A 16,638-nucleotide genomic window follows, 5' to 3' on the forward strand; every position below is an offset into this window, starting at 1 on the left:
AATAAATTGATTAATTAATAAATTTTCAGTAAAGCAATGTGATGAAAAAAACAATTTATCAGGGATTAAATAGTGTCCTGACAACAGATACACATAAGTAAATCAGTATGATAAAAATACCATGTCTTTCTCTGTGGTCTCATGGTTATAAACCACATTAGAACCCTAGAAAAATAAATAATGATGTATATCCTAAATCTCAAAGCTTTTTCAGGCCTGGTTTGATCTTCATTCTCTACTTTTACCATGCATTGCGCTTGCTAATAAGACTTTTATATTGAAAATAATAATCGGAAGCGACCCTATGTTGTTCAGAGCAAGTCGACACTTGTAAGAGCAGTGTGACAGTGGCTGACCAGTGACTGTAGTCGACGTAGTTCTGTATCACACACTGCCATACATATCAGCACATAAGGACCAGCCTCCGTAGGTGAAGCCTGGACAGCCCAGTACTAACTGGAAGTTTTTAATCGTGTATTACGAGCACAGGACTGCTGCTAGCTTTCAGCCCAAATGAACACTAGTGAATTATTCTACAATCTCATTAGATGATGGACTGGTGGCTCCGGATCTCTAAGGGGGGAGGATTTTCCACTTAAACAACAGCTCTATTTGCTGCTGCTGTTGTCCTATTGTGGTTACACTAGTGCACATCATAAAGACGTCTATAATGACGATGCCTGCTCACATTCACGGCGTGTTAATGCGTTTTACACATTAGTTTAAAAGTCTGGTTGTTATATCGTCAATGCAATTCGCCATGTTGGCACGCGGACACTTACTGTAGTTTGTGTTGAGTCCGTTGCCATGGTTACACCGTGACATTCGGGAGCCAGTTGTTACGAAGCATGGTGTTTTCCTATTTCCTTAGTTTGTTGTTCTGTTTAGAAGACACTGAGGTTTAAGGTAAGCTAATACTGCGGTGCAATATGGAAAGGGCGGTCAGGTTGCTAACGTTACCTTAGCTAATGTCAGGCAGCAGCAGAGGATGTGTAAGTTAGCTAACACCTGCTTGTAGCCAAAGTCAGGTAGAAATGAAAACCCCAGATTTCAACTGTTTATATGAAACCTGTGTGCTGAAGTTGATACTTACACGACCTTTCTTAATTTCAGACTCAGACAGGGAAACGCCAATGTAAAAAGACTGTCGACGGTCCCTGGACAAGTGTCTGTGTGCGTTAAGCACCTCAGCCTCACTTGCACGATGAATTCCCCAGAGAAGGTGGAGGTTCCTGAGGTGCAGCTAAGCTTTGTCAGTGGGAATAGTGTTGTCAAACCACAGGCAACCCACTTTTTGGCCGAAGATGCTGAGCCACAGGATGCTGCTGAATATTATTTAACAGAGACGCTGTGTCTCAGCAGAACTAAGCTGACACATGTTGCAGAAAGTATTTTGAAAAATAGCACACTAAAGGTCAGTGCGGACTTCACTGTGCATTTGTCAACCTCTACCCACCCATCTGTATGCTGCTGTGCATCTAAAGCAGAAGCATCAGTAATGCACCAACCAGAACACTGGACCAACATTTTATTATACGTGTATCATTTATAATGAATCTATTCATACTAACTGTCTATTGTGTTATCTTCAGTATTTATATCTTGAAGGCAACCAGATATGCAGTATCCCTGCTTCCTTGTTCATAAGCTTGTCCAACCTGCAGTGGCTGGACCTCAGAAATAACCTGATTGTGTCACTCCCTGCTGAAATTGGCTTGCACAGGTAGGCTAATTATGCAACTGTTCTTTGAAATATAGGTATTGATTCCAAGCCTCTAGGCCATCATGGGAATACAGTACAGTTTCTTTGCCACGTTTTTTCATTAAATTGTTTCTATTTTAGCTATATTCTGTTTACTAGCATATGTACTGAAAATAAATTCAGGATTCAAAAGAACAGCAAATGACATACGCAGTGATCATAGGAATCTCTGGGTGTCATTGTACACTTTCCTTGTGTGCAGTGTAAGACTACACAGGTATCTTATTGTAGGCACATCCTTCTACTTATCAGTATGGTTATTTTTTATTTTTTCTTAGGTGTACTGTATTGTGACTTTGTGACAAAGTCCATTGAGAGCCACTGTACTGGAGTCAAATTTCTTGTATTTGAAAACATACTTGTCAATAAAGATGTTTCTGATTCTTATTGAAAAGCTATAATACTGTGTTGATTTGGTTCATGTAGGTGTCTAAAAACTTTACTACTCGAAGGGAATCCTATCCCAGAACTTCCACCAGAGTTGGGTGAGTTGACTTCCGTCACCTCACTCAGAAATCACTGTCTCTGCTCTTTGAAATAACAAGCTGTCTTTCTGTCAGTTTCAATAATCCTTGCTGTAAACAAATTTACATTTAGATTACATGCCATGAATAACTACCAAAAAAGACATACATCATTTAAACTAACTGTTGCTTGTATTAAAGGAATGTAGGACCCAAGGAATGTACAGTATGTACATTTCGTCTTCTGATGCTTTTCATTGTAAATTATTATGTGCAAGATGTAAACACTACAATTATAAAGGATTCGTAATTTGCATATTTTCCCAGGAAATGTGATTACCCTTAAAGGCCTGAATCTGAGGGACTGCCCCCTCACTTTCCCTCCACAAGACATTGTGTACGAAGGGCTACAGAACATCCTCCAGTACCTGAGAACTGCTATGGCTAAACGACCAGTTAACATAACAAAGACCCCTCCAGGTGAATCAAAGGCAGCTTAACTATGACCAACACTACAGCAAGGTGTTCAGTGTGTACATGAATCGTAGCCATATGCTCAAAGACAGGGTGTCTCGCCACAAAAATAGCTCCCTGCCCTGGTCCCACTTCACTGGTGTGAGCTCTGTTCCCCTGGAGATGGCGTGTGCCATTGGACTGACTCTATTTTTTTTCCCACGCTCTGTAATATTTTTAGCCAGATCAAAAAGATCTATAACCTATGGGCTCTAAACAGAAGCTCTTTTTTACTAAGCGCTTTCTGGAGTTAATCACTTTGAGAAGCCCAAGACAGCCCTCCACAGGAGAAGCTGCTGCGGCACAATGAGCAGTGCTAAACCCTTCAATCAACAGATTTATCTCCCTGCCTACAAGGTTATTAACAAAGACAGGCCTCTGATCTCTATGTGAACATCTCCTTTCATTTAATTGGCTTAAAGTAAAAGTTTGGCAGATTGGAAAAAACTATTAATTTACGTACTGCTCTGTTATCAACATCTTTCTGTTTTAATATTATGCAATATATGTCTGTTTTTATTTAATTACCCTATATGTGGGTAAAAGTTACACCAGGACATTAATTTGCTGATAAATCTTCATTCAATTAGCAATTATTGATAGTCATTGCCCCCCTGTCATACGTGTATCTGCCACCGTTGTTTCATTGATAGAGTTGCCAATGGTGGAGAAGCTCCAGTTGTCAGAGATGATGGGTTCAAGCATGGAGGAGCAGGATGAGTCAGTTGATGAGGATGATATGCAGAGGTTCAAGGAACTGAAACATAAGATGATCCTGCTGGACAAAGCTGAGCTTGGCTCTGTACCTCAGGCTGAAAACAAATCGCATGTTCTTCCTCTTACCAGAAGGTAAGTAAAGTAATGTTATTTGGGTGGAAGAAATAAGGTATTTCTAAAGTGATAAGGAGACACTATGGGATACACAGTTATTTCCTTTTCCCAAAATTTAAAGAAGATTTATCATTCTCACAGTCATAATGTGAAGCTACAGCCTGGAAACAGAGTTTAGAGTTGCTGGTAGGTAGACTTACCATCGCCCTTGGACATTAATAATATGGCTGGATGAATAAATAGATGAATAAAGTATAAAAGTATCTGTCTATCTACCCATCTAGCTAGCTGTTCCCTGTGTTTATACGAAGCTACAATAACTTCATATTGAAAGGACAAACATGAGAGTGGTATTGATTTTCTCATCTCATTCAGCCACAAAACTGATAAGTGCATTTCCCAAAATGTCAAACTATCCCTTAGAAAAAGTCTAGGTCAGATACAATTAGAGACTGTATATGTAACTTTTTTATTTACTGGGCTCTGAAAGTTCATAGCATCTAGTTCAGTCTAATTGCTTTGTTTCAGCTGGACATAGTGTTCACCTGTTCAGATATGATGTGTAAAGCAGAGAGAGTATTACTGAATATCTAATCGTAGGACAGATGATGTGAAGGTGTTTTGTTTCAGTAGAAGGCTTTGATGCTGAGGTCTTGAGTTGTGATGGACAGCACTTTTAATGATATTCTCCACAGTACAGACCAAACTCTAGCAGGTTGTCTCCACTGTGACTTGGTGCTTAAATTAAAGCATTTTGTTTCAGTTTACTTGTCAGAAAAAAGGCAACTCCCAGGGCCAGCATAATTCCTGTGCTTCCCCTGTCTGACACGGTGCATTGGAAGAAGCCAGAAGACAGGAGACAGGCTGCAATGAAAGAGCTTAAAGAGAAACAGGCTATTCTTGAGCAGCGGCAAAAGTAAGCTTTAAGGAAACAACACTAGGGGATCAGTATTATGTCCACTGTGCAGACAGCAGTAACAATCAATGTTTACAGACCCCTTTGCAACCTTTTAGGAACCCAAGCTTGACATAGATCAAATATCAGATCAGATAGATATTACAGTGCATAGTTATCTGGCTTTTCCTTAGAAGCCAAGAGGCACTTCAGAAGTGGCATGCAAAAGCCAAGATGACACAGGAGAAGAAAATACTGGGACACAAGCAGAAGATCGAAAGACAAAGACATCAAGAGGTATGTGTGGAAAAAAATCACCTGAATTTCCAACTGTCAACCTGTGACCCAGAAGGGGGCAGTAGAGCTCCATTTCTGTCACACTGGGTAGAGACCTAATGCAATATATATGAAATTACTGCTAGATAAATCATTCTGATGCTATTGAATTGGCTTTTATAAACTAGTACAATCAGAGTCTGTGTCAGTAAATCCTTAATAATGAGGCTGGTCCTGATAGAGCACCCACATAATGCCGGTACCTATGATGGAGCATGATGCATCAGTGATGAAACAGCAGCAACATGCAGGCCTGGACACACTGTAGATGTATGCATACGTAAACAGATGGATGGTTTTGAGTATTTGACTGTCAGGTTATAGCTGAAGAGTTCTTCACAACACATTCAACTGGGAACATTATTGTAAACATTCACTGAAAAATTATTAATAAGGAACTTTGGGTAATTTAAGGCTGTTAGTGTAGGCTGTGTTTGTAGCTTCTGTTGCAATAGTTGTGTCATACTTTATTTCAACAGGGTTTGCTATCTAGTGCAAAATACTATAAATATGATAATAAAGGACTCTGCTGTATCTTATAGGAAGCAGAAACAACACCTGGTGTGCGGAACAGCAGTTATACTACCCAGGAGCAGGACGTCAGCATGTCCATCTCAGAGTGTGTGGAGACTAGGTAAATTGTAACTCTGGATAACCAAAATATTAATTCTCTCTGTTGCAGACCAAAAAAGTAGTACACAGTGACAGCTACATGAAACCTGAGCCAGTATTAGAATCAGACTGAGGCCAGCCGCATTGAAAAATGACTCATTGTGGTTTATACTTACTACTGCACATATCCTAAGGCATAAAGGTGTACATCAAATAGCAATTTCCATAGTTTACAGTTATTAGCCATGCAAATGCAGGTGGAAAGCTAGAGACACCTAGTGGACAAAGAGAGACTGTACACCCAACATATATATAATCGGTTTCCTTTGTTCTACTTAAATAGCATTCTGTCTGAAAAACGTAGATAAACCAGATTGGATCTCACACATTAGCCTTTTCTGTTTTCATTGATATAACAAATTGTAATTAAGGAGAACACAATTAGTCATCTAATGTATTGCATTTGTAATTGGCTATCTACCATCCATAAAGACTATGATACCAGTGGCCATACCTATGCATTTCTATTAAGGCTTTCCATTTGAAATGTTGACCTTTGACCGGTGTGGCTCTCCAGATCTGCTCGTGAGCTGGAGAGGCAAATTCGTGCCCGGGTGGAAAAGATGCAGGAGAGATGCAGGAATCCCAAGGGCACAACCAGCGAGCAGATGGCAGCAGCAGAGCAAGATGTAGAAGAGGTCAGGATTAGACTTAATTTTGTCACTGAGCTCCTACGGTTAAACTCCTACAATATTGATATGGATGTTTATTTTTGCACTGTTCTTTTTTTCCCTATTTGAAATGAAAGATGAGGAAATTACAGGAACGGCTTCTAGAGAGGAAGAGAAATTGGGGAAAAGATCTTGGAAATTGTTTTACTATCTTCACTGGAGACACCTGGCCAAGTTTCCTTGACAAATGACAAGGATTGCACATCTCCTCTGTTTGAGTTTTGTGGTATTCAATTCATACTCAGAAATCATTGTAAAGACCATTGCAGTGCTGGTTGCATTTTGAAAACTTACTTTAAGTTGGTTCTCTTTGGCAATACACGCTTATCTTTACACAAACTAGCCATGTTTTGCATTTCCCTTACCTCAGTAACATTTAACAACTCAAATGTGTACAAAATAAACATGGTAGTCTCCTGTTGTTTATTTGCTGTGTAAAATTTCTATTCAGCTGTTAAATCTTAGATTGACACAGGACAGAATAAAATATTCTTTGTCAGTTATGAAAACTGAGTTATCACCACACCATCGAAATGACATTTTGAAGTAGAAGAATATTTATGATAAATACTAGATAAGTTTTAAAATAAAGGTAAGTGTAAGGTAGAGCAAAGTTATTAAGCACAATGCCAAATTTTAACAAATGTCACATTTAATGCTCATGTTAAAGTCTAAATGAGATGAGATCAGTGTTGTATCTTATGGATTTCTTAAATACGGGTCATAATTATTGTTTCACATTTGTACAAATGTATGACCGTCACGTCGAAAGAACAAAACGCCTTTACGCTCTCGCTGGGAAAACTGAGGTATTCCCGAGATAAAAGTCCGCTGCAATGAATGGCATCCAACAAGTCAAAGTGAGACAGAGAGGGTAGGCCTCGTCTTAGGAGGTTTTTTGCTCCTCTAGCACAAGAGTGTGATGTCAGCGGTGGCAGTACTGTTGTAATTGACTTGGTGGGGGTGATGGCGTCATTTTATGCCCTGGTGTAGCCTCCTGCTCCAATAGCGAAGGGGAGACGGATCTCTGGCCGACGCGACCGTGGCTCCCTTGGCCGGGATCGAGCACCGCCGAGCCGGACACTTCACCCCGGGAAACATGGAGGCTGTGGCCGAGGAGCTGCGGGCCGGTTCTCGGGTACCTGTCACTATCGATCAAATAGTTAACGATACACTGGTAGTGACGCTGACCTATCGAGAAAGGAGCTACACGGGGATATTACTTGATTGCAACAAAAAGTGAGTGTTGTTCCCTTTATACATTTATCTCTGAAATTAATTTGCTAAACTCTGCTAACGGCTAATCTACCTTTGTTGCTAACAAGTCAAAGCTAGCCGTGAGCTAACTGGGCCTCCATATGAAAGACTCAGGTTATTGTAGCTGACAAGGTAGCTGTCTGCTAGTTTGCCTGCTAATGGCAACCTGGTGTGATTTTTAGGCCAAAATGTGATTATCAAATGCTTTGTTTAACTATGGTGGAAAGCTGTATGTGAAGATAATGACCCTGTCTACTCAGATTGTTATTGACTTCTCTTAAACAATAGCTAATGTCAATGGGTTCATCTATAGCTTATTGTTAGCCTAATCAAATGCAGAGCAGCTAAACGCACCCAGAAAAAAGGATAGGCCATGTGTGAACAGCATCTATATATCCGTTATGTTTTGGTCTATTTATTCATGCAGATGATAGAGCATTGTTTACTAGTTTTCTGGAGTGATGCTTTAAATAAAAGAATCTCAAATGCAGTTGCTGTTTTGAGAAATAGGCCTTCATATCCAGTCACTTTTGATCTGTAGAAACAATGGGTAATTAGAATAAACATACATTTGGGATCTGATTATTCACAAATGTGTGTTTTTAGTTTTTTGGGGGGTGTTTTTTTTCTTCTTTTTCACCTGGTTCTAATAAGATCCAGTGACTATCTTAGGCTCTGCATTTGACAAAAAGGCCTTTTTTTTCTTTTACCAGTGTAAGAAAATACAAATCCTGTTAAATGTGAAAACGTGTGTTACCTGACATGTATCAGTGTCATGTCTTATATGCCTGTCTTAGTGTGTGTCACATGTATGAGCCTTGTGTAGTAGCTCTTGGTGCTGTGCACCTTAAAAGCTACTTGCTTTACACTATTTATAGACAATCAGAATCTGACCAGCTTTGCCCCTTAGAATGCTTATTTGGTTTTTCATATGCAAGTTCAAGCTGCCCTGAAAATAACCCAGCTAAATGGGAAAAGGCAGGCCTTGGACAAACTTAAAATAGGCCTGTATTTAAGGCCTTGTCAGACAAAATTTGACTACTTCTCCCTTTTCAGATCACGGACGTACGTTTCCTGTTATTGTCTTCCCAGGTTTTTTTAATGCCATCATCTAAGGCTATCAGTCAGACGGATCGTGCAGTTGCGTTACACAGTGTGAAATGGCAACAGTGCAGTGACTCACGGCTGGTCATATGCTGCATCCTTGTCCTGTGCTTAACTAGCACTGTTTGTTGCTGGCTTCACTGTTTGTGACATGTCGATCTCTGTGTAGGCTTTAGGGTCGCACATGTGTGCCCCCAAAGCAACCAAATATTAGGTGAGAGGAAAAAGTCTCACTGAGACATTATTATTCAGAAGTGCCTGCCAGGTACTTCTCCTGGGGAGGACAACGGCCTCCCTAAAGTGCACTAATTAATAATCTTGCCGCACAAATGCCCTGAATAGACATGGATGCAAAAACAAACTGAAATCTCCTGGCTCATTCGATACCTCTTTGATTCCCAAGTGATTCATAGGATTGTTTTTGTTCAATCAGATGTTAGGTGGGGGGGGGGGTGTTCCTGGGCATCCTGTAGTCTCTTTGTCTGCTGTCTCCTGACTGAAGCAGCACAGCCATGCTACTGTTGCCTGCCAGCCACCTCTCACAGACGTCTTGGCAGCTGGGCCTTTTTTTTTTGGACATGTTGGCTGGTTCTAGACTATGAAAAAGAACACATAAAATGTGTCAGTGATACTATTGCTCACTTTTTGTGGCCTAAGGCAGTAGGATACCTTGCTGCTTGCACAGTGGGTCCCAACCCCCACAGGAAAGAATTTTCTGCATACAGGTGACAGAAAGCGTGGCGTCAGTGTGTCCAGTCAAAGTAAAGCAAAATGGCAAAATAGTTTTTCTTTTTATAGCCTGTAATATGCCATATGTAGAACAACTATGACCAGCTTTGGGTATTTGTGGCCTAATTGAAACAGCAAGGTTTTTGATTTATCAGAATCAGTCAGCTTCTTTTTTTTTTGGCCTAGTTTGTGTACACAAACAAGAAATATGACTCCAGTTCACTAAGCTACAAAAATTAGAATAAAGTTAAACTTTTTTTTTAAGGGAGATAAGAGATTAAAAATGAAAGCAAAAACAACTTTATAAAAAAACTGTAAAAAAAAAAAAAAAAAAACGTCAATGTACAATTTATGAACGAGTGCAATAGGAGTGCAAGGATTATATACCTGAAGTATAGCTGCCCTACAGGCCATAAGCTATCTGACATGGTGAAATACAAGCACAGCATTTCAGTGTAGTTCTTGTGGAGGAAATTGCTTAACTGCAAAATTCAAGTAATGTTTGTCATGTGTAAAAAGAATGTTTGTGTTGGCTCGGATGAACTTTTACTTTAGTAATAAAACAAAACTCACATTGTCAAGTTATTGTTTTTTTTGTTTGTTTTTTTTTTTTTTTTTTTTTTTTTTGTCTTAGGACTGGGCTATTCTGTCTACCAGATTTCACAGCAAAACCCGGCCATTGCCCGATATCTTCTTGTGAAATCCCAGAAGTTCTGAGTGAGGAGCAGGTTTCCAAATCTCCCAGCCAGGCTTCACACAGACCAAAGGATGAAAACACTCTCCCTGAAAGCGGCATACCTGCTGCACCTCTTCCCTGCCCCATGCCAGCTGGACAAACTCCTTATCCTCCTTATTTTGAAGGAGCCCCCTTCCCTCAGCCCTTATGGGTGCGCCACAGCTACAGCCAATGGGTACCTCAGCCCCCTCCACGACCAATCAAGAGAAAGAAGAGGCGGACACGAGAGCCTGGCCGCATGACCATAAGTACTATCCGTCTGCGACCGCGGCAGGTACTTTGTGAAAAGTGCAAAAACACACTAAACAGTGACGAAGACAGCAAGGATGGCATGAGCAACACCAAGACTTCTAGAAAAGAGAATGCACTACAGAGCGATGATGATGGCGATGAGAAGGATATCCCTTCTAAGCTGTCAAGAAAGGAGGATGTAGTTGCCACCAAGGACAGTAAAAGACGGGAAAATGGCACCAGCCTCGATAGCAAGCGCCTCAGGAAGGACAAAAGGGGGGAAGCTGACGGGGAAAAATTCCCTGGAGGTGATGTTATCCCTCACAGTCCTGTCATAAAGATTTCATATAGCACTCCACAGGGCAAGGGGGAGGTCATGAAGATCCCCTCTCGAGTTCATGGGTCAGTCAAACCATTTTGCCCCAAACAGCTGGTGCAAAATGGTGTGGGAGAAAATGGCAAGGCGCCTTCTGATCCCACCAAGGAACAACGGCACATCCTTGATGCCACAAGGTCTGGCCTCACTGTGTCCATTCCCAAACTCAAACTAACCAGGCCTTTCACAACTGTAGGTCAAGACTTGCCTTCTCCAAAGGTCCGCTTGAAACCCCCTCAGGGGGAGGGTGAGGAGAGCGTGGTGGAGTATGAGGCAGAACTTGTAGGAGGCACAAGGAGACGAAGCCCCAGGGTTCCTGGTCCCTGCCTTCCCCTCTCTGAAGACTCAGGGGAAGGCAAGAACTCTCTGGAGTTGTGGTCAGGGAGTTCTGGCGAGGAGGCAGAGCGCGGTCACAGTGACCTCACCCTTCTCATCAATTTCCGTAAGCGCAAAGCAGATTCTTCTAGCCTGTCAGTGTGCAGCAGTGACAGTCTAGATGAGTCCAAGTCCTTCAGCTCTGATGGCACCTCACCAGAGCTGTGTGACCTGGCACCCGGTGAAGACCTCTCTGTAACCTCATCTTCTGTACCTTCTCGGGAGGACTGCAATATAGTGCCACCGCTTAAGGTGCGGCTGCACACGCGCAGCATGACAAAGTGTGTAACAGAGGAGGGTCATGCTGTGGCAGTAGGTGACATTGTGTGGGGGAAAATCCACGGCTTCCCCTGGTGGCCAGCTCGTGTCCTCAGCATCAGCGGAACCCGTAAACAGGAGACAGCTAGTTGCGAGGCACAGTGGCCCCAGGCAAAGGTGGCATGGTTCGGTTCACCCACCACTTCCCAGCTCTCTGTTGCCAAATTGTCCCCCTTCAGAGAGCTCTTTAGGTCCCGCTTCAACCGCAAGAAGAAAGGGATGTACCGGAGAGCCATCCTGGAGGCAGCCAAAGCCGTTGGTCACATGGGCCCCGAGATTACATCGCTCCTGTCCCACTGCGACACGTAGGTTAGTTCACAGCTGTTGAATGTAGTCAGATCACATCTATTATTAGAGTTTGAAAACTGGGCTCCTGTTAAATAGGGCTGGGCAATTAGTTGAAAAATGATCAAAAATGTCATGCAACTGAAAATACAACACCAGATCACATTCAGCCTACATACACACGGCTAATCAGTGTCCATTTACATGTGCTCGTCTGTCTGTGAGTTATCTAAGACAAAGTACACAGGCTGAGTCAGATGCACATGTCACAAAACGTAGGTGTTATAGTGGTGTGGGTACATTGTGGCTTCAGAACACAGCAAGGCTATGTCTACTGAAGGAAGCGCTAGCAGTTCCCTCAGCTGAAATACACAGACATACTTCATAATGTATTTGTTTTTTAATAATTGCTGCATTACTGCATCTGTTCTAATCATGAAACATACAAAACACTGAGAGGCAGTGACAAAGTGGTGGTTGGTTTACTAAAGACTTATGAAACATAAGCTGTACTTGGATCCTAATAAAGCACGATGATGCATTGTGCTTTGCTATTACTTCCCTTTTCAAAAGTTTAATTTTTTTGAGGCTTTCTGGCTGAGATTTTATCCAGTCTGTACCCAGCTTTTTGTGTTTTTTGTTTTTTTTTCCACCCGAGTTTTTTCAAAACCATTATGGATTCATTTTTCTTAAATTTTGAAAGTAAGTATAAAGTACATCTATAAAGTAAGTATAATTAAAAGACAAAAGGAAGAGGAAGTTTTTCATGACAGGCTAATTATTGTTCCCAATCGGCAGCTGCTCCATGAGGAAACAACAGATCTTAATATTTCCAAAATCATCTTTCATGTCATATCTGCTCTGCTCTGCTCTGCACATATTAAAGTGGTATAAATATTTATATTGGACGCAGCCTACTAACTTCAGCATCATATTTTTCATGCACAGTTGCAGTTGTTGAATCTTTAAAAACACTTCAAATTGTAAAGGGGTTCCAGGAAAAAAAATTTACTGAGCCCTGATTTTCTAATCACATAAATATAAAATATCCTGCAGCTTGAATGACAAACTGATCAAACTGATAAATGGCATCTTAATAAGTCAGTGTGAGTATTAATTGCAAAACACATTTCAGGTTATATTGCCCAGCCCTGCTCTTTAATTTGTTTGAATATCGGAGTTGATAATGTTCATGTTAAAGTTTTTGGGGAATGCAAGCTGAGCGAAAATGATTCACCATCCTGCTTATTTCACCCTGCCAGCCTCAAATAGCTGCTGCATCCACAGCATAAAGCAAACAACAAAACGCTGAAAAGCTTGTTAAACCCAAATGTTAAAGACGGCTGGTGTAGTTCAGTGGGAACAGTTCAAATGTGTCAGTCCAAATCAAGTGCTTATAAGTATGGTTTCATTTCTGTTTAAAAAGCACATCGTCATGCTGTGGCTGTGGCTGTGGCCTCTGAGTGCACTGTGTAGCCAGGCAGCAGGCTCTCAACACACACTCAAAAGGTTAAATATTGTCTTTGAGTGATATGAGGGACAGATAGGCAGCACCTAGCCCTTGTGTTGTCTCCGTTATAGGCTCAGTAGCCAAAAGAAGGCTGGCTGTAGTTGGGAATAAACACTGAGTGGTTAAGACAAGCCTATATTTGGTACTAGAGCTCATAAAGGAAGCATTTTTCTTGCTGTCAGCTTTTAACCAGCTGGAAAGTAGCTGACGTTCACTTCACAGTGCACCATAATCTTCAGATGGCTACCATGGCATGTTGAAAACCACCCAACCACCCTGTGCTGAGCTGTGTGCACCCAGTTTGAGATTGCTTGCTTTGTTTGCTCAATTGTCTTTACTTTGTGCACTTCCTTCTCCCCCTTCTTCTACTTCTTTTTTTTTTTTTCTTCTTTCTCTCTCGTGTAGAGGCTGAGGACTGCAGAGAGGTCTCCGAGGTTTTTCTGAATTCTCAGACTCTGTCATCAAGACCCAGGAGGGAGTACGTGCGGTTGCCATGGCTACTATTTATATGCCCTTTTTTTTTTTTTTTTTTTTTTTTTTCTTCTTCTTTTTTTCCCACAAGGCTGGTGGAAAATGGCCGCCAAGGTGGTCTGTTGTTGTTGAGACTGGATAAGGGAGCAAAAAAAGACCAGGCATCTCATGGTCTACTATGAACTAAACTATTCCTTTTTTTTTTTTTTTTTTTTTTTTCTAGAAATAATCATATTTCAATAGAGCCGAATAATGACACTACAAGGACCCGAATGTATTTATTATTCGTAATGGTTTATTATGATCCATTAAGTACACCTTTGTACTACAGTCTCGCAAAACCTCCCAGTCTGCTGCTGTCATTATCACGGTCTTCACCACCGATGTGTTTGCCACGAGGCCCAACTCACTAGCCAGAGGAAGCGGGCACACCCCAACTCCCCTCCCCTCTGGACATGAGACATGTTACCATGGTTTTAAAAGTCTTACCCTGAATCCTCTTACTTCTCCAAATGTGAACAGCTCCATCCAGAGACAGTAGTGACTGTTCCAGCTCTTCTTAGCGATCGCAGTGTTCCATCCTCCTAGCCTCCTGTGACATTAGTTGGATTTGTGGATGTATTCAGACTGAACTCTGTTCCTCTTTAGAATCATGTGGCATCTCTCTTCCATTTCATTTTTAACTTTTAGGAGCGTCACGTCGGCATACGTACCCCACCAACTCTTAGTTTTCCTCAGAACCATTTTTACATCACTTTAATTATTTAAAGCAACACATTTAAGAAAAAAGCACTTTATCTGTACCTTGGTGGCCTGCTGTAAGCTCACTGTCAGAAACACTATTATGAGATACAGCCCTGAAAGGCAGCAGGGGAGTTCAGAGGTCTTTGTGGTTGACTATCCTTGGCCTTGGAGATACAAAACAAATCATTTTTTTTAATATTATTTTATTCTATTGTATGGTTTTGGGGGCACCAGACACAGATGGTTCTGTACACTGTGTTCTCCATTTGATTTGGATGTGTTTCTCTCAGCTTATCTACCACACTACAGAAATCCATGTTTAACCTTTCCACTGGAGAAACAACGATGAACAAATGTGTCCAAGTCCCCTATGCATTATCAGTTAAAGCTTTATGAGTGACTTTGGGAGAAAAAAAAATTTAACATGCTGTAAGAATACTGTGAATTCAACTGCTGAGTGTGTTGAAGAAAAGCTCGCTACTAGTCGGAGCCTGCAGGGATGTTGTGTCATCGGCAAAAACAGACTGCAGCGCTGACCTTTAGTGACCTTTGTGTTGAAAGCAACACTGTTGGATTAGAGGGGTTGGGAGGGAGGGGTGGGGATGAGAAGGCAAGAGACCACGACTGTTAAGCGCAGCCCGGTCTCTATTAAAAACTTAACTGAAGATTGCACACAGTCACACTCAATCACACAACCAGCCTGTCTCCTTTCTGCCTGTGTGGGAACACTTTGTTCAGATGGAGGCCAAAAACTGGCTCAATGATTGTCAATGAGGGGAGTGTGTTTATTAGTAGGTTGGGGGGGAGCAGGTAATGCACACTTCCTGTTTTGATCAGCTGCCTATTGGTTTGCTGTCAAGCCCGGCTAGTCTCCAGGCAGCCTTACACAACAAGGAGTGGCAGAGTCTACATGTATGTATGCCAGAGAGGGGAAATGGGTTGTCAGGATTTCCCCATGTATGAGCAACTTGGCTATCTACTGTTGCCCACGTTGGTCAATGTTATTGGCTACTATCTTTTTGTTTTCTTTTTTACATGTACTGTACATAAAATAAAATATACAAGCAATACCTGTGCTGTATGTGGCTCTGTAACTCCTTGATGATCTGAAGAAAAAGTGTTGCTGTGGTAGCTCAGGTTATTAGTGCACAGATGGTTTTTTAAAAGATTCAAATTGTTTATTGAAATTCAATGAAATTCTAAAAAAAACAATCTGAGCTCTAATACTCACCTCTGTGTTTAAAGGAGCACTGATTCACTTTTAAGCAATGATTGTCTAAAGCAAGATGCTGCCCAGTTGCATTATGGGAAATGTAGGATCCAAGGTTATTGACTAGAATTTGCACTTGAAAAATTGTAGTACCCTAAGAACTCTGCTACCAGTATCCAATTACTGCTACTTTACTACTTTACTTTAAAAATAGCATTCAGTATTCATTAGTTAGAATAAGCAAGGTTTGTATATATGCAGCAGTAGTTTGGCATTTGAAGAAATAAGTGTATTTGCTTTCTTGCAAAGAGTTGGATGGGAGGATTGCTACTCCACATTTTTATCTGTCTGGCAGCATGCAGCTATAGCAACTACATTAGCATTGCAAGAAGAATGGAATTGGGAATGCAAGAAAGTCAGTCTGGCTGTCTTATACTTCAGTTTTTCAGTGGTTTAACCAAGATAGAATGTGTTAACTAATGAGCTTTAGATGTGCTGGTGAGTGGATCTTCTAAACTTTGGACTGAGCCAGGCTTGCTGTTTCTCTGTTGCCACTCTTTAATGCTGTAGCCAGTACAGCGGTGGTATCAGTCTTCTCATCTCACTATTCATGAAAGCAGAAATGACTATTGCTTTGTCTATTGATTTTTCAATCATTCTGAACTTGTGTGCAGACATGCATTGCCTTTGGGTCTGTTTCAGGTTGTGACACAACTAGTTTCCTACTAGATTCTCTGGTCACACGTTCGTTGCCATCCAGTGTCATATGCTCAGAAACTTGAGAGTATCTGAGTTGCCAAAACGATGCTGCTGCTTTTGGACCTTTCTGTGCTTACTTAAACATAGGAGCCATTTAAACTGAAGGCTCGTATCAGATATGTCCATGAGTGCTGTGACTGCACACCTTTGAGTGGAAATGGAGGCTAATCTAGCCATATTAGTGGGACAAAAATGTCCTCACTGTTTCTCCATATATCTCTGCCTGAATCTTCCTCCACTTCTGCCTTGCTCCCCCATTGTTCAGGCTCCTCTTCAGCTATGAGCATACAGTGTCTGTTGATTTATGAGACTCTGTGTCATAAATAGGAGTGGTTTACTGTGTCTCTTGCGTAACTGGTGTGTGCACCTCAGTGAATAGGCCAGTCAAG

At 41.4% G+C, this 16,638-nt stretch overlaps 2 protein-coding genes across 6 annotated transcripts; both read left to right on the forward strand.

Annotated features, from left to right (window-relative positions):
* Positions 1 to 337: 337 nt before the first annotated feature.
* LOC113131822 (leucine-rich repeat-containing protein 27) lies at positions 338 to 6,532 on the forward strand. Of its 4 annotated transcripts, none has more exons than XM_026309519.1 (11): positions 338 to 426; positions 1,114 to 1,414; positions 1,593 to 1,723; positions 2,189 to 2,247; positions 2,554 to 2,706; positions 3,393 to 3,588; positions 4,334 to 4,486; positions 4,660 to 4,762; positions 5,344 to 5,435; positions 5,991 to 6,111; positions 6,222 to 6,532. In XM_026309519.1, the coding sequence occupies exons 2-11, from the start codon at positions 1,205 to 1,207 to the stop codon at positions 6,333 to 6,335; spliced, it is 1,332 nt and encodes a 443-aa protein (XP_026165304.1). In that variant the 5' UTR covers positions 338 to 426; positions 1,114 to 1,204; the 3' UTR covers positions 6,336 to 6,532. The 4 variants fall into 4 exon arrangements, with proteins under 4 accessions (XP_026165304.1, XP_026165303.1, XP_026165305.1 ...); XM_026309518.1 differs by having other exon boundaries at positions 358 to 430; XM_026309520.1 differs by having other exon boundaries at positions 364 to 906; positions 6,222 to 6,531.
* A 452-nt stretch (positions 6,533 to 6,984) lies between these two features.
* Positions 6,985 to 15,350, forward strand: pwwp2b (PWWP domain containing 2B). Of its 2 annotated transcripts, none has more exons than XM_026310177.1 (3): positions 6,985 to 7,383; positions 9,869 to 11,579; positions 13,471 to 15,350. In XM_026310177.1, exons 1-2 carry the CDS (start codon positions 7,244 to 7,246, stop codon positions 11,577 to 11,579), a joined length of 1,851 nt encoding a protein of 616 aa, XP_026165962.1. In that variant the 5' UTR covers positions 6,985 to 7,243; the 3' UTR covers positions 13,471 to 15,350. The 2 variants fall into 2 exon arrangements, with proteins under 2 accessions (XP_026165962.1, XP_026165961.1); XM_026310176.1 differs by having other exon boundaries at positions 9,869 to 11,575.
* Positions 15,351 to 16,638: the final 1,288 nt, after the last annotated feature.

This window comes from Mastacembelus armatus, chromosome 15, assembly GCF_900324485.2.
Source record: "Mastacembelus armatus chromosome 15, fMasArm1.2, whole genome shotgun sequence".
NCBI lineage: Eukaryota > Metazoa > Chordata > Actinopteri > Synbranchiformes > Mastacembelidae > Mastacembelus > Mastacembelus armatus.